Here is a 25037-nt window from a genome sequence, read left to right as displayed (position 1 = left end):
ATTAAACTGGCCGCTCCTTTAACGAAGATGATGCTGCTCAAACATTTTTTTAGGCTTGAGGCTATCAAAGAAAGAAAGAGAGTCCCTCGCCTCTATTTTCCTGGCTGGGATTCGTGACGCAGGCGAGTCATGAGGGCAGCCGGATCATGAAATCATGGCTCGGTTTTTTAGTCTTGTCATTCACCTCGCAGAATGGGTGTTCTCAGTGAGGGAGGCAAAGGAAATATATAATATTGACTTCAGTGAAAGCTGTGCATGTCGACCTCCGGTTTGGCCTTTAAGGGTTGACGGTAGCAGCGAGCCGACAGACAGGCCGATTTTACGCAGGAAACGTATTCGGCCAATGGCGCGCGCGGCAAGCAGGTCTATTAAAGAAGTTTAATTGACTTCTCCTTCTGTCTATAAACGAGCAATGTCGAGATCGCGTTCCTATATGTAGCGCACGAATTGCGCAGGCGACACTTCCGCGCGGTTTCGAACCTCCCGCGGTGCATGCATCTTCCGAAGTTTCGGCAACCGCCTTCGCGGGCAGACTCGCGAACGGACGGACGGAACTGCGAAGCGCCCCGTGATAAGGCACACATGGCCTTCGTGGGGAAAAAAAAGAAATAAAAGAACGGTGGTTTGCGCGTTCTTGCGACCCAACGTGGCGTACAGCCCCGCTCCCGACGGATGCGCGAATGCACAGCTATAGCCGGGTATGGATGCTACTATACGTTTCGCAATTCGAGCGTGTCGATGAAAATGAAAGACAGGGGGGCCGCGGCAGATCGCACTCGCGGACGGAACCCGCCTCCGCCGCATTCCACACCCGCGCCGCGCACCAGAATGCCACTGTTGTTGCAACCGCCGAGGGCCGTCCTCTGTACTACACCCTGCACTTCTGTCGGGCCGCGAGGAAGAGAACAGCTTTCTTTTTTTTTTTTTCAATTTCGTCGGGGAAGAATACTTGTTTCGATTCAATTTTATTATTATTTCGATCTCGAGAAAAAAAAAAGTTTAATAGAAGGCTGCCCAGTTGGTACCTCGCTTCCGAACGCTGTCGACGCTTATCCCTTTCCATGGCAGAAGAATTCGGTAAGTAAATAAAAAGAAAAAGAAAAGTGAGGTAGTTCCTTCGTGTGATGCGTGCGCCGGTGGCCTCACGGGTACACAGCATCGGGAAATTGCGCTGCTGGGGAGGGAGAGGGGAAGGGGGCGAGGGCGAAAGCGCAAGCAGGCAAGCGAGCCGGGACAGGAGCCTGTGTGCCCGCCCACCGACCGCAAAGTGCTGTAGTGAGAGGCAAAGAACGTTTCGCGTTAAAATAACGCCACGAGGTGTAGAAGGCACCCAACGCTTAGCGTTACTGCGAATGGCACCCTAAATTAACGGACGACTATGTAACGACACTAAGGTAGTCGCGCCATCTGGTGTGTACGAAAGGAGGGAACATATGGCGTGAAGTCAGACGAAACATCTGGTGACAACTCAGCCGTATGTAAAGAGAGAGATATAGAGAGAGAAACCCGGAGAGGTCGCTGAGAATGCTTCACATTAAAAGAGCCTATAGTGATAACTTGCTATCGAATACCGTCGACACTGGGCTATTTGCTTCGTGGGCGAGTTCAGTCCATGGAGTCGCCGAAATCGAGAACGCCGAAACCGAGAACTCGAGAAAAGGCGCGCGTGGATAAAGTCGGGACGAACGAAGCAACCCGTTTTGGAAAGGCGACTCGCACGGACGATCGCGAAACCGGACGTTGAAAGCGAAAGCACGTCGGAGGTATTAGCGAGCTATGATAAACGATGTCGAGGAACGTCCGATGTATCGGGAGACAAGTTTTCGCCCGCAGCACCGCTAATGGACGCCGTCGTACGAAAAAAATGCTCCCCGGCGCCGACGTCGCGTGTATTGCGTTTGCCGCCGTGGCTTCGTCTCTTCTCGCGAGAGGCGACGTGGCTCCATATATACTAATTGTGGCGGCGTCTGTACAGGAATGCGTGATAACGTCTTGGCAAGGCGTTATCCGACACTCGTCCGACCGTGGCAGAGCGCGAGGAGAATCGATGCATGGCGCCGGAGAAAGGGGGACGGAGTGTTTGCAGAATCGTTAGACGCAAATTAAATGGACGATGTAGAAAGCTGTACACTGAATCGTTTTTCGGGGAGGAACGATGAGGGGAACGGGACAGGCCGTGCGTGAAGGAATCAAAGTCGCCGAGGAGGGACGGTGGTCTTCCGAGGAGAGGAAAGGACGGCGAGACCGTTCCTTCCGTGCCTCCCTTCCATCGTCTTTCCATCGTCGCCCGAGCGCAGGCGCTCACGAGCAAGTATGAGGACCACCCCAATGTCTTGTGCGTAGACACGCGGCCAGCACCGCAAGAAGCACCGCATTTGTCACAAGCGTAGTCGACAATCACGAGACCGAAATAGATGTGTCGTCAATTTCCAGAGCGAGCGCTACAGAGCCAGAGGAGCTAGCGACAGCGTTATCCATCGCTAGTTTTCTCTCTGTCTCTCTCCTTCCTAAAACCGCAAGAAATACTATTCCGATATTGTAAGGTTTTCGAGTATAAAGCCCGTCTGTCCGCGTTGACATCAGGATGTTCATTTGCGGGAGAATCGCTTCCGCTGTGACAGTGGCGTGCAGATGGAGTCTCTCCGTATGACAACTATCACTGGCATATATATACACCCCGTGTCGTCATCGGTATGCGTGCGCTTCCTTGTCGCATGCTAGTTTCTTGAACACGTGGTTCCTCGATCTATACATGGCGGACGAATCGACAATTCGCCCCCCTGTGCAGGTTCGCAAGAGCTGTTTGCCATTTGCCGGCGCCCATCGCTAACAATATGTCAAAAATCGCGAGTGGCTGTTACCTGCTCTTACGACAGAACGATTGAAGCCCTAGAACTTTTGCGTGTGCGTGTGTACGGTGTCCATCTTCTCGATCTGAGCCGCGGCGCGAATCTTTGAATTACGTAGCTTCACCTCTCTGCCTGAAAATGTACATGTTCAACTTTGGTTCACTTCGAATACATTCCTACGTAGTATTTGTCTTTCCTGCGTCGTATTCGATAGATTAATCCAATAGGGTTGCGCAATTTTTGCTCATCCCCCTCACCCTTCCGCCTACCTCACCTCTTTTTGTTTGTTCGTGCGTTTGTGCGTGTGTGACTTTTATCGTGCAGCGTCACAATTAGCCGCATAGCGAACTAGCCATGGATGTGATAATTGTGGAGGCTGTTCGACGCGGCGTCACTTTAATTCCGGCTGCAGAGTCGAAACTCGGCAGAACAACGTGCGTAGTGTACTATGTTCTACTTTAGTCTTTAGATTTGTCCTGTTGCTCTTCCTTTCCTCTTTCCTCCCCTCCTTCCTATCTTCCATTTCTGTGTTGCTGTCACCTACCTTCATAAGAGTAGGCAGGCGCTGTGCCCCTTCCGGTGGCAGTTGCCAGCCTGCTCCTCGCTTTCCCTTTCCTGTTAACTGTGTATATGTATATATGTGTTCAAAACAAATAATAATAATAATAATAATAATAATAATATATCTATAATAAGCGCCTGAATGTATGTATATCGCCAAATATTGTTACTGAACGATGTCATCGAAGCAAATAACGAAGGCGGGCAGGCTGCACATTATAGGGGGCGCCTCCGTCCACGCCCGCGTTTCGCGTGCGGTGGCCAGCGAACAATGGCCCTATAGCTCCGGGGCAATCGTGTCGATGAGACCGCGATCGCGCGTGCTCCGCATCTGTGTCACGGCCGTGAAGGTGCGTCTCGGGGTGCGCGCCGGCCGTTCAATCAGATGCCGGCCTCGCGTGGTATCGCCGCTCGGCCGCATGCGTATACGTATAGTTTCACAAAGCCGGCGCCTTTTAGAGCCTTGGTCGTTTCGTGAGAGGCAGGGAGAGTTCCTTGAATCCAGTGGACTTACATATACACTAGCCGTCGTGGCACATAACACGTAGATAGGAGCACGCGTTTGTTCGTTCGTTCGTTCGTTCGTTCGTTCGTTCGTTCGTTCGTTCGTTCGCTCGTTCGTTCGTTCGTTTGCCTACGAGGGTGGCTCATACTCACTACATGCCCCTGTCCTTGCTTCTTTCTTTTCATCTTTCCTTCTATTTTGCGTGTGTGTGTGCGTTTGTGTGACTTCGCTCCGAAGGAAGTGATTAATGAACGCGTATTCAGAGATCGAGATGACGATAAAAAACATATAGGAAAGACATGGAGTTCAACCAAAGGATATTCTCTGGTTGGCTGTCCTGTACTGGCACATGGAAAGGAAATAAAAAAGGAGTTAGAAAGATGTGAGAAAAAAAAAAAAAACGGACGTTCAGGTGTACGGATGAACAGTATCAGCAAATGTGGCCGCGCTGTCAGACAAGAAGGTACCCAAGCGATCTCGAATTACCCCTGTCTTGCACCGCCCAACTGTACCAGCTAATCGATGCCTACAAGTTTGTTTTTAATCACTTCTCGCCATTTAATTCTCCGCCGTACTCGATTACGTTTCTCTTCACACGGCGCCCGTTCACCGGCGAGGCATCCATAAGAAGACCCGCCGCGGTTGCGTAGTGGCTTTGGCGAAGCGCTGCTAGCTAAGCCCGAGGGCGCGGGATCGAATCCCGGCCGCAGCAGCCGCATTTCGCATAAGGACGAAATGCAAAAAAAAAAAAAAAAAGGCCCGTGTGCCGAGCATCGGGTGCCCGTTTAAGCACCCCAGGTGATCGCTGTTATTCCGGAGTCCCCCACTACGGTGTATCTCCTAATCGTATCGTTATTTGGGCTCGTAAAACCTCAAAATTCAATTTAATCCATAAGAGGTCATAGCGGTCTGCAACTCATCTGACGATCAGTGGAACGTCTGAATCGTTTCTTTCTGGGGTCACGCTGTAAGAGGTGCTCGGCCGCGCCTTACCCTCGTCGACCGTTGGCTTCCCGCACTTCGCTCGAGCGCCACCTGCGTCGTTATTAAGAAACGCGCCCATGCGTCAACGCCGACGAGACCGGCAGAGGCGATCAGGCCTACGCTGTTCTTCCAACCACAGAGTCTCCCTGTGCTTCCAACGGATAGATCGCGCTACGAATTGCGCCCGCCCTGCATGCGTTGGCGCCGTATGTATACCGGCCGCGCGCGCCGTATGCTTCCCAACGCGGTAGCAGTGGATCGGCTTGGCAGGTGGCCGCCCGCGCGCGCACCTCCGGTCTCTCGCCGCGTGCGCTATTACGCGCGCGTAGTGCGTTTACGCAACGCTACCGTCCAACAGCGAGGTGTGATCGCGTGGGCAACCGGCCCTATGTTTCGCGTATAGCAGAGCGGCGCCCCGCAAATGAGTTCGCTCGCCACGGTCGCATCGCGTGGGCACATCGCTTCTGCGCCGTTCGTATTACTCGGTCCCCGCCCCCTCCCCTCCGCCACCTTGCCAGTATAGGCGGCTCTGCTGTACCTCGCCTGCCGTATGCTACCGCGGCGACAGGTGCGAAGTCCTCGGGAGATTTACCGACATCGCGTTCGCTCGCGTTCGTTGTTTCGGGGAGGGGGGGGCTCACCGCTGAGAGCTCTATTTTTCAGGTGACAGTGTGATAGAGAGAGGGGGTATAGAGAAGCGAGAGGGGGAACTCGGCTTGGGGCTTGATCTATGCAGACCCCGCTTACGAAATACATAGACGGTCAGCAATTGGATGGTATACGTGGGAGGAGCGGCGGCTTTCAGACGTAGGATGTAGAAGTGACTGCTAGCCAAACCTTGTGCTGATGGTGGCACCTGTACAGTGCATGGTTGAGTCGGTTGCTTGACCATGTCGTTCAAATCTAGCTTATCTTGTGTGTGCGTGTATGTGTGTGCGCGCGTGCGTGTGTGCGCGCGTGTGTGTGTATGCACGCAGAGACTTGACTTCGTCGTGAGACTCGCGCACGCAGTGCTGCGCCTAAGGGTTGTGCAATGTTCAACTCGGAGGTGTGTATATAGTGCTTGCGACTATAGTTTTTGTATATGAGGAACACTTCCACTGCCGCACTTCCACTTCTGAACGGTATTCGAGCAAAACGCCGTAACTCTCAAGGCGACAAACATTCTCTCGATCGTAAAAAGCTAGACGAAACTCATGACTGCGGCAAGTTGAAGCCTGCAGTGTGCACTTCACATGCACCGTCGCGATAGCGGTTTTCTTTTTCTCTTTCTTTCTTTTTCACTTTCTTTATCTTCTCGTGGGAACTGCGGCAGGCATAGGTGAGTGCCTCAGTATCGTCGATACTTACTTAGCATACGCTTGAATGCTATGAGTATGCCTACCTGGCCGCATCACCCCCAACCCCTGTATCTATCGCATCACGTGCGCAGCCGGCGTGCATTGCTAGCATGCGCACATGCTACCGAGCCTCGCTTTTGGAGGGGGGGCGCCCATACGAGGTGGGAACGTCCGGAGTCCACGACCTTGGCGTTCATAAATCTATAGGCAGTTCGCCCATTGTATATTTGCGTGCGTGTTTATCCGGCACGCCTTGTGGGCTGTGGCCTGATTTCATGAGACACCTCCTTTGTATTAGTTTCTTGTTTTTATCTCGTCACTTTTACATATTTGGTTTCGCCAGCTACGGTATTACAAAGCAGCCGTCTCGCGTTCGCGCGTATCGCACGGCGAGAAGCTGCAGCCACCATTCGCGCAGCATATAATATACAGCTTCGCTTCACAGCGTTATAGAATCCACAGAGGCTCATCATCGGTTCTATGCGGCAGCACTGAGAGGCGGGCGGGAATCGGGAGCGCCGTCCCATCGACGCGGCCGATCTCGAATTGGCTTACACGCGAGACGATGGAAGCAGCGCGTCCGGTCCCCGTTGCCACCGTGCCATGATGCCCATGTGTGCGCACTCAACGGGCCGCGCAGAGCGTTGTGTGCGGCCATGAATTATTTATACGGGGGGTGGACAACAGAGCTGCGACGGGACACGTCCGAAAGCGCGAGGCCCTTATACTTTTATACAGTCATGGCTCCGGCAATTATCTTCGGCCAGTGCACGGCTCTCATCTGCCGACTTCTCGAGCAGCCTGTGGGGAGTCGCGGCCCCTGTATATTGCTGTGGGAGCGAAGAATTAGGCGAGCATCCGCTATAGTGCAGCGAGGTGACGCGTTCTCGGAGTCCTCTGAGCTTTCTTTCTTTCTTTTTTCTTTTCTAAACCACCACCGCTAGACGTCGCCGAGGTCGATCACTCGACGAGACCGTCGCTCGATGTCTCGTTTCAAGGAGCGTCCTGAGGCGCTTCTGGAATTGCAGTTCGCAGTTGCCTGTAGGTGAGACGTATCGCGCCTGCTTACCTGGCTAACCTCCTCTAATGAGGTTGCGCGCATCCTAATTACGTGCAGTATAGTCGAAGCTGCAGGTAGCATCGGCCAGTGTAGGAACGATTACCACAGGAAGTGATCGTCATCTGTCTGACGATGATGCCAATGACTACGATGATAATGATGACGACTACGATGGTGACGATGATGAAGAGGCGCAGCAGCACAGCTTGGACGGGTCGTCTTCCCGGTTCTGTAGTTCCCGGTTGTGTCACGCGATCCGCAATTTCTGCTCCAGCGCACAGAACTGGGAAGGAGGAGTATAGTGCACTCTCAAGTGTCTCTAATACAGATACGTGCACTGATATGGCCGGACCCCCAATGCGAAGCAACGAACATAACCCGCCTAAAATTACCACCGCCGTCTCGTTGTCGCCGTAGCGGTTATCGCCTACTGCCTCGTCCGGTCGCGTCTTAAGGCGATTCCTGGACGCCTTAACTGAGGCTAGGTGAGAAGTAGCTCAACTCCTTCTGGGGGATCTACGCCTTTATTGCGTTGCACGTAAGGCAGCAGCTTGAAGCACTGTACTGCCCGCTTTACAAACGCAATTATAGCCGGTTTACAGCGTCAATATGGCAGGTACACGCACACACAAGCAGACGCCCGCACGAATTCGCACATTAGCACCGTCCTGCGCAGCCACAGGATAGTCGTGTTTTGCTCCTTGCTGGGATAGTTAGTTCATAGCCATTGAAAATAAGAGGTGGGGTCCAAATCCACGGCCCGCTACGGCTCTCTCTAAATAACAGAAGCCGATCTCGAAGATTACACTGTTGTTAAATGCTTATACCTGAAACAACTGCTCAGTCGTAAGCACGTCGTGGACGCCATGTTTTGGACACCACCTTTTATGAGCGCTAAAAGGACTGGGTTAGAAAAACACGTAGACAAGACAAACGCTCGTCACTTTATGAGAGTTTTCTTGCCTGCGTGTTTTTCTAACGCTTGTCTTCCTGGGGGATAGGGGGGGAGGGGGGGGGGGTCTCCATAGCTGGTGTTCAAATCCGTACCTCAGCGGCGATTGCAGCTGAATAACAACGTATCTCAAAGGCTATGACCTTTGGCGCTTCTTGCGCCGGAAGTAATTGCGGAGCCGGAAACACGTCATGCCCCCGACGACCGTCACGACACCACCCATTTCACGGTCGATTATCTTTTCCTGAATCCTGTTGCGTTGTACTTTTCTTGTGACAATTTGACGGTCACTGTATTTACGAACGTTATCCACATTTTGCGACAGTGGTTGTTCGCATCCCTGTTTGCCCTCTCCCTTCTTGGGCCCATTGTGGTTCGCAGTACCGAATATGTAAATAAAGAAATAAACGAAGTATAGCGATTCTCCGCGAATAGTTCTGCATTGCAATCGGCGCAACTTCTTTCTCATGGCGGCATCTCACATCTCTTCTTCCTGCGTGCCCTGCAGGAAAGTATGCCGCAACTGCAAGTGTCCCCGGGAGGATCACCAGGACGGCCCGATGGCCGCCAACCAGGCCGAGGTGGACCGGCTCCTGCAGAAGGCGTCGTCGCCCGCGTACTCGACGTCGCCACCCCCGCCGCACCAGCAGTCCCAGCCGCACCATCACCTCCAGCAGGCCTCTCCGGCCGCGGGGCCCAACCCGAACCCCGGGACCACCGAGGCCGTCCAGCGACAGTCGCATTCGGATGACGACAGCGGCTGCGCGCTAGAGGAGTACACCTGGGTGCCGCCGGGACTCAAGCCCGAACAGGTACGGAGGGTCAAAAACTCTCTTCAGGTGCATGCTCTGTAGGCTGTGAACTTCCTGGTTTTGCGGAGGTGTAGGCTGATATATTTTGTGACCTCTGCGCAGCTCCAGATCAGTTAGATAGAAAACCATTGTTCACCTCGAACAAGATCTCGGGAACACGGCCTCGCATATGGCAGCTACAAACGGCCGCAAAAGCGCTGCTGCGATATTTGAAAGCTACCCGATTGAGTCGCCGTCTGTGATCTGTGACCGATCGATATCCCCAGTGGACTTTCTGTTCTCCTTTAATCTCCCCCCCCTTTTCCCCTTTCCCCAGTGTGGGGTAGCCAACCGGGCTTAGTCCTGGTTAACCTCCCTGTTACATTTATCATTTGTTTTCTCTCCCCTTTTGATTGCTCTGGCGGGTAAGGCTCGAGTTCATTTTTTCTTGCCTTCCCGTGGCGTAAAGTGACATTCAATGTGATAGGAAAACCAAAGTTTCACTGAAAAGCAATACTTAATCAGTTGAGATAGGTAAAGTGCTCTCTAAAAACTCATTTATTATTCCTGGGACCCCAAAAAATGAATAAATAGAAAATTGAATATTAATGAAGATGAAAGCCACACATTAGTATTTTTTTTTTTTCATTTCGCTCGGGAGCTAGCTGCATCGCCTGTACCTTTAACGTGACCTAATGTGCTTAAGCATATTTCGGCGTGCTTCTTTTTAAATTATTTTAACGTTATGTGTTTCAATTGATTTAACATCGGCGCTGTATTGGCGCAGGGAGATTAAATGCAAGCTTCCTAGCTTGACTCTTTGGTTCCTCTATAAGATTCAGTGCACTCCCTCTTTACCGATAATAATCTACCTGGGTCCGAACAGGCGCTGTCAGAATCAGTGACGTCACGGCGATCTGGTGCACAAACTTACTGTTTCCCATTTGCGGCTTCTTTTGCTATTGCGGAAGCGTAATTTACTAAATTACAGCTTAAGTTAATGTGATTGTTTAGTGTCCCTGCAAGATCCTCTGTTCGTGCTAACGAACCGCCGAATCCACCGCGTTTTTGCTGCGGCTGTTGCGTCACCAGTCTTGCAGTTGTCTTTTTCAACCTCCAACCGCACTAGGTTTTCTTTCGCCCTTCCTGTATACTGTGCCTTAAAACGCAAGATCTCGCGCCTTTCAAGGCAAGAGTGATACACATGACCGATATTTCTATAATTGTTTGGGAAATGTACGATGAACAACGAAGAGCTTGACGTGTAAACGTTGCCGTCTTACTTCGGGTCGACTCGACCCGACTTCATATGGTCGAGTCGGCTTGTCGTGCCGATGTCCCGTCTTCAGATGGCGTCTACCTGCGCTCGAGTAAACGCTAGCGGGTCGAGTTCGGTCAACCCTCTTAGCAAGATGCATGTAAACATTGTTTGGTTGGTCTCGGTCAACTGGCTCGACTCGCCCGAGTCGAGTCAGCTCGACTTCTGACTCGACCTTCTCGAGTCGACTTCACGTAAGCGAAACTCACGACTGTTTGCTAACAAACCACGGGGCCTGTGTGTAATGCGTGCGGTGTCGTCCAGTTATTAGACGGACGTGATACATATACAACACTGCTGCTGCATAGTATTTACACTGCACCTGCGCTGTCGCCGTCGGCTTCTCACCTGCAGGAATCTGCGAAAAAACACATTCACCGCATAGAGAGAGTGTGCACCTTCGTGAGCATACTCTCGTATAGCTGTAGGCCTCACACGTTTTGGATATATGCATAGAAGGAGCTAGCCAAGCAAAATTGGCGTTGCGCAAGCAACTTATGGAAGGTGAAAGTTAATTCGACCGGTTTTCGGGGCTAGCGGCGGGAGGTGGTGCGTTGGAGGTGGGGGGCATCGGCTACGGAATGCGTTTCGAGAAAGGCTCGAGAAAACGATCGGAGGGCAAGGAGAAGTGAGAGAGAGAGAGAGGAGGCGCATAACGCCGCGCGGCGGCCCCGTCAAAACCGTCGGATTATACGCTCGCAGGAAGACGAAGGAGAAGCGAAGTAGTGTGACGGTGATGGTTGTGGGGTGCGCAATAAACAGGAGGAGGGGAAGGGGGGGTCGTAAGCGAAAGCGAACACCAATAATGAAGAGAGCGTCGCCGGCGGCGGCTGCTGCTGCCTGCTGCCGAGCGCCGCCTTGCTTCGGGAGCGGAGACCCAAGCCGCGCGTACACGAAATGGCCCGGATTATTGCCCTCCCTTTTCTTTCTTTCTTTTTGTGTCCCACTCTCCCCTCGACTCACTTGCGTTGCGTCGCCGTCTCCAATCTTGTTTCGCGATTCGGAATTGCCGATAATGACGCGTGCCAGTGGAAGGCAGCCACGCGCTTATATAGCTTTGGCATTTTCTCTGTATGCACGCTATTGATGGGAGGGACCCTCTTATTGCGCATACGCTGTCCGGCTTCTTGCTGTGCTGTTGCTGATGTCGATGCAGTAGTCGCGCGACTAATTTCCGTGCAGTACGTATGGGTGTATACTCTGCTTACGGCAGTCGCGCGACGTCTAATTAGCAGATCTGAGGTTCGTCCCCTCCGAGGACTGTATTTCCCCGCCTGAGGCGGCCTGTGTATACACGTGTCCGATCTAACGCGCATCCTCTCGCGCTGGCGTGAGCGTCGTGTGTAGGGTCGGCGTCGTCGTAGGTTGTCGGGTGAGATGGAAACTATAAGTGAAAGAGGGTGGTCGACTCCGGTAACGTTTGCTGGCGGGCCAGTTTGTGATGCATTCTTCGTATGGCGTGTCTTGCAGCAGGTACAAAGCGTAGTGTGTGCTTTGTATTTGCTGTAAAACTGCTACGAGGTTGTGTACTCGTCGGAGGAATCGACTGGTGTGTATGCTGAAAAAAATTAACGCGATGCCTATATCGTTCCTGCCGGCGCTTGGGCGCTTTTACTTTGGAGCCTTTCTATATAAATAACTTCTACTATGCTACTACTGGGTGCTTTTAAGCGAGCTGTAGGCGAGTATACGCGGTATGCCACTCTACGAAGTAAGTGTAGAGAAATGCTGTCAAGTGACGAGGGATGCGATGATATGTTGCGGTTTCCGGGATCGCTTTCCCTGGAAATGTCTGCTACAGGGCCGCTATTTTGTAGCGATGCCTTATACCTTATTCTATGCTATTCTTATCATCCACCACACACGGCCGCCTGATCCCGTTGATAATGTGGGCAGACCATCGCTCTGACCACTGGCCAAGCGCGAAAAGCCTGACAAAGCATAGAATCGAAAAAAGGCATCGCTACAATATACCCGCCCAGGATTCAGTACTGCAGGCATGTGAGATAATCGCAGCGGCCACCACGATGCCAGCGTTGTTAGATTAGTACGGCTGTTTTCTTTCTCTTCTTCGGTTCCCTCGCAGCAGGCCACGTTTTTAATCGTGCTGTCAACGCCGGCAGTGGAGATAACTGGATATGAAGGCTCGAACGTGGCTGGGCGTGCCAGCTGAAGGAATTGATGTAGTATCGGTCAGCCTTATCTCTTGCACACATTGGTTGCTGCCTGCGCGTAGTTGTATTGCGGCAGCTGTGGGACGGAACTTCCTGCAAAGTTGAACACTTCCAGTTCTGTGCTCGTTCAATCGACGTCTCGTTATGTTTTTTTTTTTTTTCCATCATGTCCTGGCGGCACGCAAAGCGTAGGGGAAGGGCGTTCCTACATCAGAGTTCGCACACACTGAGTCATTGCTAGCCCCGGTAAGAATCATAACTTATCGCAGATAAGCTGTTCGATCTTGATACGCGGTTCGGTACTACACGTGTGCTGATCTGATTTCAAGTATCGTATGCATATTCAAAACGGGGCCCCGACGCCTGTGTTACGCGGTGGCCTAGCACGATAACAAACGCCACTCTGCAATAACTCGCTATATAGTTTACTGTTTTCATGCGATGACAGACGTTCTAACAGAAGAGGTTGTGCACGCCTTCTTTTTTTTTTTTTTCTAATCACCTATGCTGTGCCCTGCTGATGTTGCATAGAACTTGTCGAAGAGCCCGGGCGAAACCGCGACCAGCCCGGCAGTTGCTTTCTGCGCGCAACAGCGTGAGTTCGTGTATCTCTCCGATAAGTTTTGTTTGCTAAATCTGCGCGCGTCAAACTTGCCTTCCACTCACGTCTTCGATAAAAAGAGGAGTGCCTTTGGAAAATAACGAACGCTGCGCTGGTCGTCGTCTCTAAATTCGCTCTTTTACGTTCGCCGGATCTCGGGAGAGGTCGCTGGCTTCGGCCAGAATGAGGAGAAGCGGAGACGCGGTGGTTGTTCGCGGGCGTTCGGGTACTCGCATGGCGTAATCACGAGGCGCTCGTAAAAACACAGTGCTTCGAACCCCGCCAATCTGCGAGGCATGGCAGCCGGCCGAATATTTTTTCTCCCCCCACTGCGGCTCCTAAGAAACTCTCTCTCATAAGATTGTCCTTTAATGTCGGCGGCGCCACGGAGGCGAGGCCTCCCCCTCTTCCCCGGCTGATTGCCCCGGATCACCGAGATTACATTTTGTATAAGGCGGGTTTTCTTTTCGGCGTCAGGTGTATTTACAGAGTATAACGTTGCGCGCGGCTGAATCATTTGCGCTGGCCGTTTCTTATGTGACCGCGTGTGCGGGGATTCGGTACCCGGGGCACTAATTTCCTCCGTGTGTGTGTGTGTGTGTGTCTCTGCTTCGTCCCCCTGCCTTCTAATTTGCCTTCGAGATAGCGTCTGGGTGGTATTTTCGCTCGTCGCGCGGGACGTTTCAGATCGTAAACAGCACCGGCCCCGCTGAAATCGTCCCCCCAATATTATTCTCTCTCTCTCTCTCTCTCTCTCTATATATATATATATATATATATATATATATATATATATATATATATATATATATATATATAACCTCCTTCAATCTCTTCGCGCGAGGTAATCGGTACGTTCACATCTCTAAGAGGCCTTGTTAGCCTGACAACGATCGCGTTATCCGCTGATAGAAAGATACGGTAACCACATGTTACATTTTTTTTTCCGGATCACGGCCCTTACACACGCACACACACGCACAATGTTATTGCGTAAGAACTGTTCGTAAGAGCGGGTGCCAACCAACAGGGATGTTGGACACATAAGTGAAAGTTGCCGACACACAACAGAGGGCTCCTAGGAATGAGATGCTTTGTGAATTTGTCCCCTGCATTCCTTGCTCATGTAGTGCTTTTCTTTCGAATCTGTCATTTAAGGCGTGAAATTTTATAACGAGCGGATGTGTCATTAGCGCAGTAACGCTTGCATTTGCGAAGCTACGTTAATTATTTATCATTCGACCGTCAGTATACGGTGTTTGTCGAAAGAAGCGAAGCCACTATAGCAGCACCGGCGTTGTTCAATCCCGGCTTACCTCGCGTTGCTCCGTAGGAATTGTTGCGGCAAGAAATCCCTGGAGGTCGAGAGTTCGCCTCCCTCTATAGAGTTTTCGCTCGAGACCGAATCAGAGGAGGCCAACTACTGTGCGATGACGTTTATTTTGACAAGGGCAGTAGGGAGTTGCATCGATGCACGAAGCCACGTGCTGTTTCTCTCCACGATATCCGACGCCACGGGCGGTTCGCCGAAGCGCACATTTATTGCGGTTGACGTGAGTGAAACCGGAAGTCTTGCTTTTCTTCTACTTAACGCGGCCGCGACAGCTGCTCGTTCGTTCTTTCTTAGGTCTTCCCGAAATACTAACACTTAAAGAAAAGACGAAGAAGCCACGCCATGCAGGCGATTTCTTTCTCGCATGGGAGGCTCAGCGTACCGTGAACGCCGCTCGCCCTAGTGGCGGAATTGGCCGTCAGTCCCGGCCCCCTTGCGCCTTTCCACGTCTTTTTCTGTTCCTTGTTTTGTCGTTGCTCTTGCATTTAAAAGCCCATTGCAGCAGCATCTTGACGAGGGTCAGTTGTTCTATCTGGTTGTGCGGCCGAAGCCGCACAACCAAACAAGGATAAAGACTCAAACACGCACCACACGTGCGAGCGTTTATCCAGTGGTGCGTGCACATGTTCGCATTCTTGTATGTACTTGTTTATGCATGCGCAGTTTCAGCTGACTCTGTACTACTTTGTAGTGAAGTTGCTGTTGCCTGATACTGCTTGATGATCACGCTTTCTTAGGCTCTTCGTGTTGGAAGTCAAACAAAACGAAAAAGAGCTGACATGTCTCCCCCTCTCTCTCGTCTTCGTGAAAGAAGGAAAGAAAGAAATAGTGCTTGTTTGTCTTGGTTCTGCCCAGAGCGGACCGGCCACCTTCATGGCGGGCCAACGAGCGAAATGCGCGTTTCATTTCTTTATTATTTTTCAATCGCTTGCAAGAAGAAGCGGAAGCCGCTATTGCAGCACGCAGCTGTCCTCTGTGTCGGTTGAACCGTGCAGTGTTGCGGACGCTAGAGCTGCGGCGTCAGCCAACCGGTGGCGCCGAAATCGCGCTCGTGTTCGCGCGTCTTATGCATATAAAAGCTCGTAGTCGGTTGGCGCACGCTCTTTACTGAAGATGCGACAACTTTCGCTGCCGGCAACCCCTACGGCAATGTGTCCCAGGTCGGAGCAATTACAAATGAAGTGGTATATGCACAGTGCACTCCACTGATCGACAAGCGACCTACGCAAAACACACTACAACACGCAGCGCACAAATCTGTAATGAAAGTATTCAACAGTGGTCGAACGAGGGACGTCTCAGGCCTCTTCAGCCACCATATCCACAAGGGGGGGGGGGGGAGCTGTTTCCGGCTTCCGTCACTAGTTGGGCCACTGTTGATTGCGTCAGGTCTACATTTTCTTTTCCCTGTAACCATCTGTCTTGTTTGGAAAACTAACTGAAATATTTCATTGATACTAGCTCTATGACCTGTACTACATGGGCCAGACTAGAGCCACCTCTGAGTCCCGGGCTTGCGATTGAAGCTTGCCACTGCAGCTCTGCAGCTTCCGCAACACTGCACTTTATTAGCAGGGGGGGGGGGGATGCGTGGTAGCTCAGTGAGAAACAATGGAAGGCTCGCTTGCCAGGTCGGAGCACGACGTCGGCTCGTCCGCCTTGTCCCGGTGGGCGCGGCCGGCTTAAACGACCGTTCGGCACGACACCGCCCACGATGTCTCCGGCGTGGCGGGCGCCGGCCTCGCCGCTTTGTCTACGAGGCTTGGCGGGAGGTGGAGTAGGGCGGAGGAGAAGCTTCTTGGAATCCGGTCCGTGCTTCTGTCTCTCGCTGGCTCGTCTCAGTGCGCCGTGCCCCTGATGATATAGTTTCGCCACAGCGCGCGCTCTGTCCATTCGAGAAACGGAAGCGAGGCTGCGAGGCAGGTGCGTGCAGATGAAAGGCTGCGTGTGCCTTTTCACTCTGCGAGAGACGGCGCGAGTGCTCGATCTAAGCGAGCGCTCGTCTTTGCTTTTCGGAATGAATCACCGTGGTCGACGTCCTTCATCGCGCTTCTTGTAAGGACGCTGAAGAGGTTTTAGGATTGGAAGGCGTGTGGTGGTTTCGAAAGGTTGCCGCACTATAACGCAGTTGTAATGCAACTCCTTAAGTTATCTTGTGGATTGTGTGCGTAGCAGCGGCGCAATCACCGTTGAAATTTTCGTCGAAGTTCCCCCCATGCCGCGTCTTTGCGCGTCGAGCATATAGCAACGAATGAACGGGCGCGAGGATGACGTCAAGACAGGGGTCACGTGATCACGCGCCACGCCGATACTGACGATTAAAGCCCCTCCATCCACGCGCCGCCGCCGCAGCTTTACTCACGATGACGTCGCGGTCGTCATCATCATCATCAGAGCCCGCTAATCGACACGTGGCGTCTCCCGCAAACGCTGCTGCTGGATTTTTTATTTTTTTTTGATGAATTACAGCTACCTGCGGTCACTTGTGGCCTGTTAGCTGTGATTTTTCGTATTCAGGCGGTTAGAAAGGAGAACACTTCGCAGCAACCTCTCCTTTTATTTAAAAAAAGGAAGTGCTTCAGCATGCGATACGGCGGAAATTCGCGATCTGTCTCTTTCAAACGCGTTTTCATGCTTCATGACAACAGCAGGGTGATTGGTCAATACTGAAGCTTCTTCTCCATCTCGCAATTTCCATTTTGTTACGTTGCGCCCCTCACTCTTAAGCAAAATTACACCCTTTGGGTCGTATCTTGCCACACAACAATAATCGTCATCTGTTCTCTCCGCGTTTCCTTTCTTTAACGCTGCGAGCCCGGTACTTCCAAGTCACGAATGGCATGCGCGTTATCAGCATGACAGAGCTTTGTCGACAGGAAGGTAGCGAGTGCAGCGTTTTCAAGAAAGGAAACGCAAGCAATACAGATGACGATTATCGTTGTGTGGTAAATATATACACCCCAAAAGGTGTTCATTTGTTTAAGAGTGCATTTCGAGTCTCTCTCTCTCTCTCTCTCTCTCTCTCTCTCTCTCTCTCTCTCTCTCACGCGCGCGCGCGCACACATACACATACCCACACGCGCGCGCGCGCGCGCTAACAAACAAACACGCACAGACAGCCAGAGTCCCGTAACTGTGGGTCAAACCGCTCACAGTGACCACACACATGCCTGAACAAATCATCCAACCCGGTTCGTTGTGCCACTGTTCGACCTTTGTCCTATCGCTTTCCCTTTCCCGACTTCCTTCCGCCAGGGCGGTTGGTCGAGCGAGAACATCGCCATCTCCGTTTCCTGTCCCGTGTAGAGGATGGCATACATGTAATACGCGTTTCTTGACCCACGGCCCGCTCTCTGCAGCCGGTTGGCCGGCGCCGGTAAAACGAAGGCCGAGCCCCGTTTTCGCCTTGTTTTGGAGCCGTCCGCGCTTTCCGTCCGTCCTGCTTCCTGCACGGCGGCAGAGCTTGCTAGCGCGCCGCCCCATGGACTTGTTTTACGACGCTTTTTACGACCATTCTAAACGTGGCCGGTCCTTTTTTTCATCGTTTGTCTCTTAGTTCTTAGTTTCTATTTTTTTCTTTTTTTTTACTATTTGATGTTAAAGACTTGAACCTGTAGAGCGATTCTTCTTTCTCCCTCTCAAATTTTGTTTCAATGCACGTTTGGTAACCCTGCACAGCAGCCTGCTTCGGCCTTGCTTTATAGGGGTCGATTGCAGCGGAATTTCAAAGTGCGCAAGAAAAGTTACAGTTGCAGTGACAGCGTAGGTATATACTGACACTGCTTAGCGCAAGGTTTCGTGCGCGGAATGTACGATCCGGTGCATCGGGAACAACGGGCAAATATCCATCTTTTCTACGCCGGAGCTTCCGCCTCGCTCTATCTGGCTCCAGCTTTTTCTTCTTTTTCACCTTGTTTCAGCTGGCGTAAGTGTATTCGTGCTGTGCGTTTAAGGAGTTTCGTAAGAAAGGCTCAGGGCAGGCAAATGCTTGCAACATTTTACAAACTTAAGAACTACTGTAACGGGGGAAACTCATGTCCGCAGGTTGGACGACGACAAACAGAAAGGGAGGGAAGTGCATGTATGGCGTAGTTGCGCGTATCATTATTTATTTTTTTTTTTGCGATACGAGAATAGAAAACGCTGAAAATGAGACGACCGTCAATAACACTGGCTATATAGTATGCGCTTCGAAAGACAGATTCACGAAAACATTTGTTACGTCAGAAGTATTCGTAAGGGTGTGTTCCAGCCAGTCCTCTATACAGTTTTGGATGCATAGTGATATAGCGAAAGCGGACTGCCAATGGCAAACAGTTCTTACCAACGAAAAGCTTAGCTTAGTTCGGCCCATGTGTCAGTAGCTGAGCTAGGTGCGTAAGTTGTAAGAAACCGGTCTACATTGCGAACTTAAAATCTGGGCGCGCGCTCTCGCAGCCGTGCCCTCCGGGAAAGTGATGTGTGCTCGCAATGTTTAGCTGCGAAAATTGTTGTAGTCGAAGTAGTGCGTGAGCCGCGACGCAAGTACGCAGAACTGTTTCTAATCGTGAAATCGGAAGCGTTATCGGACGATCGGAGGTACGTCACGATCGACCGCATATATATATATATATATATATATATATATATATATATATATATATATATATATATATATATATATATAATGTATACACACGAACGGTTGTCGATCGTGCGACCTATATGTATGGGTTACGTGTGTTCCGCGAAATGGTCGCTTTATCCGTGTTGAAATCTGCAGTACCGCGGACTTCTAACGTGTAGCAAACGAAACTGCCGTTCATAAATGTTTCTTTTCCTTCTTTAGCTTTTCCATCTCTCCGCTGCGTTTGCTACGCTGTTTTCTCGTACGCAAGACACCTTCTCGCGAGCAGCCACACCCGAATGTGCGCGCAACTTTATAGGTCGCAGCGCGAACCTATATATATTATAAGGCACGATAGACGCGTGATAAAGGTGACGTCGCAAGCGAGTTGTAATAACTGAGTGTAACTTGTGGAAAGCTGTAAGCAACGCAGATGACCGTCGCCATCGGTGATGACCGCGAGGACAACAGCAAGAAACAAACAGAATACTGCGTCGAAAGTCAGCGCTTGTCTTTGCCTGCTGTATAGGGTTTGTGTGCTTCTCGGGAGTGTGGCGCTATTACAGTTTGCCTCAGCGTAGGCTTAGAAAAACACGTGCTTAGTTTCGAGTACATACGGTACACTAACTGTTTTTTGGTTATTGCAGACTCTGCATCGAACTCTCCGGCATTCCCTCCTGGGAACTTGCAGTTATATATACATTCGTACATCGGGACATTCGGCCCCGGTGGTATCGCCTATGCGCATGCGCCGAGAGTGGTTGGGCGTACAGGAGGTAGCTTGCAAACGCCGCCGCGGATTGCGCGTAATTGCCGCTAATCGCACCAGTGGCCGCCCATGCACCAGTACATAAAACTGTAACCGTGCACCGCCACACCCCACCCCATCGAGGGCATTTTTTTTTTTCATGCATTTGTTTGCTTCTCAGAATGTGCACGTCTCCGTGATTTGTTGCGGACGACGGTGGGCGATGCACTGACGTTCGTCAAACCGGTCTCTAAATGCCGCTTCATACTGTCAGACGGAAACAAGAAAGACAGAGAGACAGAGAGAGAGATAGGGAAAGAAAGAAAACACTGAATATAAATAAACATAGAGATGGAATTACCGCGCGCGAGATTTGGAAATAAGTGGTGCCGGTCGCACCATGGGCAGACGTCTGACTGCATGCCTCTAACTGCGCTACCCGAAGACTTACTTGTCACTGTTTCTTTTCTTCCTTTTTTTTTTTCTCACTGTTGTCGATCAGAGGACTCACCGCCGAGTTGCGTGCACTGGTTGTTCTTCCGCTGCTTCTGCTGCGTCATGTCGTTACCCTTTACCCTCTGTTCCTCTAACCTGTTCTATTCCAAGGTGACGCCGTTGTTCGAATGCGAGCCTGCGCGGACACTTCATGGCGAGAGCCTTTTTTTTCTTTCTTTCTTTCTCCCTGTCTCCCTCTCTATCAATTTTTCGAGGGTCGAATTCCGCGGCTCGCGTCGGATATAAGGGGTGCTTCCTTTTGTCGCTCGCTGACCAATCTGGTCCGACAGCCTGCATGAGCGGCCTCGCTGTGTGCAAATCGCTGAAAAATAACGGGGACGCGTATACATGCCCATTCTGTTATCTTACTGCTTCTTTTGGTTGCCCTCTCTCTCTCTCTCTCTCTTGTTGTTATCTCTTCTTGCCGCTGTTTTCTGTGCGTGCATTGTCTGTCTTTCTCTCTCTCTCTCTTCATTCTATTTCATGTAGGCGTTCTCGCCAGTGCATCGAATGCGAACTCAGATGCTCGTACGCCTGTTTTCTTTATGGCTTGTTGGCCTTGAACTATAGCAACTTTACTGCTGATGTGTACCGCTTCTTGTACATGTCGGTGTCAAGGAGTTATAAGATTAGCTAAGTTCTGAAGAAAATTATTTATGTGCATTCAAGCTCTGTCATCTTCGATATAGACGAAAATGCTAGACTGATAAATATATGTAAATTACTTGATCAGCCCAAGCAGGCGAGGTGACTAATTGTCACCGCCTTGTTTCGATGGGGATGCCAAGAAGTCATCACCGTCATCAGCAGCAGCCTAGACCCTCTTGTTTATATAATATTGGGTATTCTATATGTAGTATACATACCACACTACGCGGTGATGTTAATTATTCTCTACACTATCAAAATAGCACCATATTCGTCAAATTCCGTCACCTTGGCGCTTCAAACCAATCAAGGTGGCACCGTCCCAGTCCCGTGAGCCAATCACAACTGACAAGATGGAGGATTTGACAATACGTTCAGAACTACGCAGCTCCGGAACGACACCCTCCGCTGCTCGTTCACACCAACGCCCATGGGGCTCCGGCGCAGGCTGCGTTGGCTGCATTCTTGCTAACATTTGATACGTTCCACGCCAGACCTCAACGCCATCATGCCGCCCGCACGAAAACCGCTGTGCATGGAACCAGGGGTGGATTCAGACTATCGTCTCTCTTTCTTTTTGGCGGGGGGGGGGGGGGGAGGAGACGGTCGAGGGTTGCTGAACTTCCCTCCGCTTTCTTGTTTTCTATTTGTGCTTTTTTGTTTTGGTACATTTTAGAACAATGTGTTTAACATGCAGTAACTTGTCTTTGTGAATTAGATTGTTGTTTATGTTGCCCGTGACTGGACTATACCACATGTCAGAACCATCGATGACTGCTCCAAAGATTAGCTATGGGGAGGGGCAATCGCCCCCTCCCTTCCCCCGATCCGTCACTGTGTGGATCTCCCCTTAACAGCCCCGCCGTAACAACTCGCCAAGTCTTTTGTCGTTACATAAGCTCGTGTAGCGGCTGTCGCTGTACAATTGCACAACTGCCTCCAAGGCAGCCGCCCTCGTGGGAGGTGGCTTTTTCTTCACGAAACCCAGAAACGACCGGTTTTTCTGCATTTAAAAGACCGAGGCCGCGCGCGATAGCGTTAAAGGAGACGCACGAGTTGGCACGCTCACTCGTATCGCCTGTAGCTGTCTCTCTAGCTATATAAACGTTTCGAAAAAGGAAGCGCGTTTAGGTTGGAACGTCTCGGGGGCGACTCCTAAGCACACCGCGATATCTGTCTGCGTTTCGATATTAATATGTCTTCTCCTTGGGCCTTTTTTATCGTACTGCAGACGCGTAGACTCAACGCTTCGTTGCGTGTCGGGCCTCCGCTCGCTTGAAATGCCCCAAAGTGGCGGCTGTTGACGCGTTTTCCGTTTATCTCTCTCTCTCTCTCCGCGGGCGCCGCTGTCCAATGCTTCGTGAAAGCGCACGCGAACTGTGCGTGCGGTTGGTTTCTTTGCGGTCGGGAGGACGAGGGGGCTTGTCTGTGTACGTGCTTACACAACGAATGCGTGGCGGTGGGAATGCGTTGAACGAACGTCCTTAACATGCCGTCAGGAGTGCCCACGGCCGAGAGCTGCGATAACGCCTCCCGATAGTTATAATATCCGCTCCGTGCGCGTAAAAAACCTCCGTTTGAGACGGGAGAGATTACTATAGTATAGCAGCTATAGCTTCTTCTTCGAAGGTGCTTTAGCGCCGTTCGTGTAACGAGTTTGAGGACGTAATCTCGCTCGGGAATCGTCACTGCTTCCCGCGTCTGAGCATTCCGTTGACCGTGGCGTCCTGATGGCTGCGCACTCGACCGCATTCCTCTCTGTGCGCGGGCGAACCGTTAGAGGGCGAAAAATAGCTTGTGGTTGTTCCTAAAGGCTTTTGGGCGAGTCTCGCTAGAATGCTTCTTGAGATCCTGTTCGCGTGTGATTGAGCTTTCGTTGACTCAGTTGCCTTCTATAATGAAACTTGCGGAGTAGTTGTCGAACTGCTGCGACAGCTGTCCGCCGAAATTGTTATTGAGCACTGCGGAACAAATTAGTTATTGCGTGCGTGCTGTTTAATTAATGTGGTTGTGTAGTTAATGCGCAGCGCATACATATACGCGTAATGTTGAAATACGATGAATTTGTATGCATGTCCAATAATAGTGCAAAGAGGAATGTCGCCTATTTTGTTATACTTCTCCTATATAGGAACGTCATATTAAGCCCATAAAGAAGCACCATGCGGCACTAGTGAATTCAACTCTATGCGTAACTGATGCGTAGCTTTATCTATTAAATGAAATGTGTAGCTTTGTAAACTGCATCGAAGTAGGCATCACTTATGTGCCATTAGCAGTTGTATAGCGTCAGTAAGCGGCGTGTTGCGCATGAAGCATTCGCATCTGCGAGCTCATTCCTCATCCAAACCCTAAGGTCTGCCACCAACCAGATCTCGCGGATTATAAAACGAATTACAAGAAGCCACAAGGGCATGCGAGAAGAGGACACGCTTCGCCTCTTCCAGGCTCTGGTGATCAGCAGAATAACGTATAGCATGCCGTATCACTATCACTCGCTAAACAAACGCGACCAAGAACAAGTCGATGCCATCATCAGAGGCGCGTACAAAACGGCCCTTGGTCTCCCTGTCACCACCTCAAACGAGAAGTTAGCGGCCCTCGGTATCCACAACACCTTAGCTGAGCTGTCGGACGCGGTTATGGCTTCGCAAAAGGCCAGACTACAGAACACGGCGGCGGGCAGAGCCATCCTCCACCGGACCGGAACGGCAACGGAGCTCCGTGCCCTCGATGGGCAACGATCACTCCCGCCTGAGGTCAGAGGCAAGATCAAGGCGAACCCGATACCGAAGCACATGAGTCATGAACTCCATGAAGGACGACGCAAAGCTCGCGTCGACAGACAGCGCCGACAATTCAAGGGTGACCCGTACGTAACGTACGTGGACGTGGCGGCGTACCCTGTAGGGGGCCTCTTCGCGGTAGCCGCCGTGAACGGGAGAGACAATTCTTTGATCCTCGCGGCCTCCGTAAGGGCAGAGACCCCAGCTGCGGCTGAGACCATAGCCGCGGCGCTGGCAATAAAGCAAGAAGACAGGGTAGGCAGGGAAGTCCATGTCGTTACCGACTCGCAACAGGCCTGCCGTAACTTTACCAACGGACGAATACCGCTTCTGGCGGCTCAGATTCTAGGCCAGAGGCTGCAAGAATACCATCAAATCACGTGGACGCCGCGCCACGCGGGTCTGGAGGGGAACGAAAGGGCGAACGCCCTATATAGCTCGAGCGCTAATCAACCGAGCGGGGCAAGACCAATCGTATCATCAATCCCCACCCTTTACCTTCATGCCCATGCCGTCCAATTACTGCGACCGACTCGAGATCCAGCGACTCAACCGCAGGATTTATTCTCCGCCTCACAGAAAGCTCAGCACTGAAGATGCCGTATATAGCTCTCCGACTTATTCAGACCAACACATTTCCAAACCTACACAGATAGAGTAAAATGTTCCCACATACATATCGCGGCATCTGCCCCTGGTGCGGCGACACACGCCCTACACTCACATCTCGTGGGGGTGCGGGGGCAAACCTCAACACTTAAAGACGCCTAGCACGTCATTTGAGCGGTGGGAGGTACAGCTTACCGGCGATGCCCTGGCGGGACAAGAAGCTCTCGTCCAGCAAGTACGTCGAGCAGCCATGGCCAGTAGAGTCCTGGAATGAGGACACCACCCACTCGACCTCAAGAGCAACCACATCGATGGTCCGGATAAATGTTTTCTCTCTCTCTCTCTCTCTGCGCAACTGCCGCAATTTTCGGAAAGGGGTGTCGAGCGTATGGTACATCAAAGCGTGCGGGCTGCGTTAGTTGGAAGTGGACCCCCCTCCCCTTTCATACGTTTCCGCCATTAACCTGTGGTTTCCGCTGCGCCAGTGAACTATCTGTAGACGCACAACAATAAACAACAACAAAAAAGTTCGCTAGAACAACGCGAGATGGCAGTGCATTCGTGGAGCAAAACAAAAGTGCTCTGTACGTACACCACTTACGTGTACGACATGTCGACTGTCTACGCAATCCTCTTCTGCCTGCAGCACAGCGCATGCAGAGGCATCCGTGTGTGTG

The 25037-nt window shown here is 51.4% G+C and overlaps 1 protein-coding gene across 2 annotated transcripts in view; it reads left to right on the top strand.

The window, feature by feature from the left end:
- LOC126522886 (uncharacterized) overlaps positions 1-25037 on the top strand; it is a 380337-nt gene that overhangs the window by 327110 nt on the left and 28190 nt on the right. For both annotated transcript variants that reach the window (XM_050171729.3, XM_050171728.3), the window contains one exon: positions 8760-9063. In XM_050171729.3, coding sequence (XP_050027686.2) covers positions 8760-9063 — 304 coding nt within the window. The remainder of the gene's footprint in view (positions 1-8759; positions 9064-25037) is intronic.

Source organism: Dermacentor andersoni, chromosome 6 (genome assembly GCF_023375885.2).
Source record: "Dermacentor andersoni chromosome 6, qqDerAnde1_hic_scaffold, whole genome shotgun sequence".
NCBI classification, from domain to species: domain Eukaryota; kingdom Metazoa; phylum Arthropoda; class Arachnida; order Ixodida; family Ixodidae; genus Dermacentor; species Dermacentor andersoni.
Note: the sequence above shows the minus strand (reverse complement) of the source record. Positions and strands in the feature narration are given on the sequence as shown.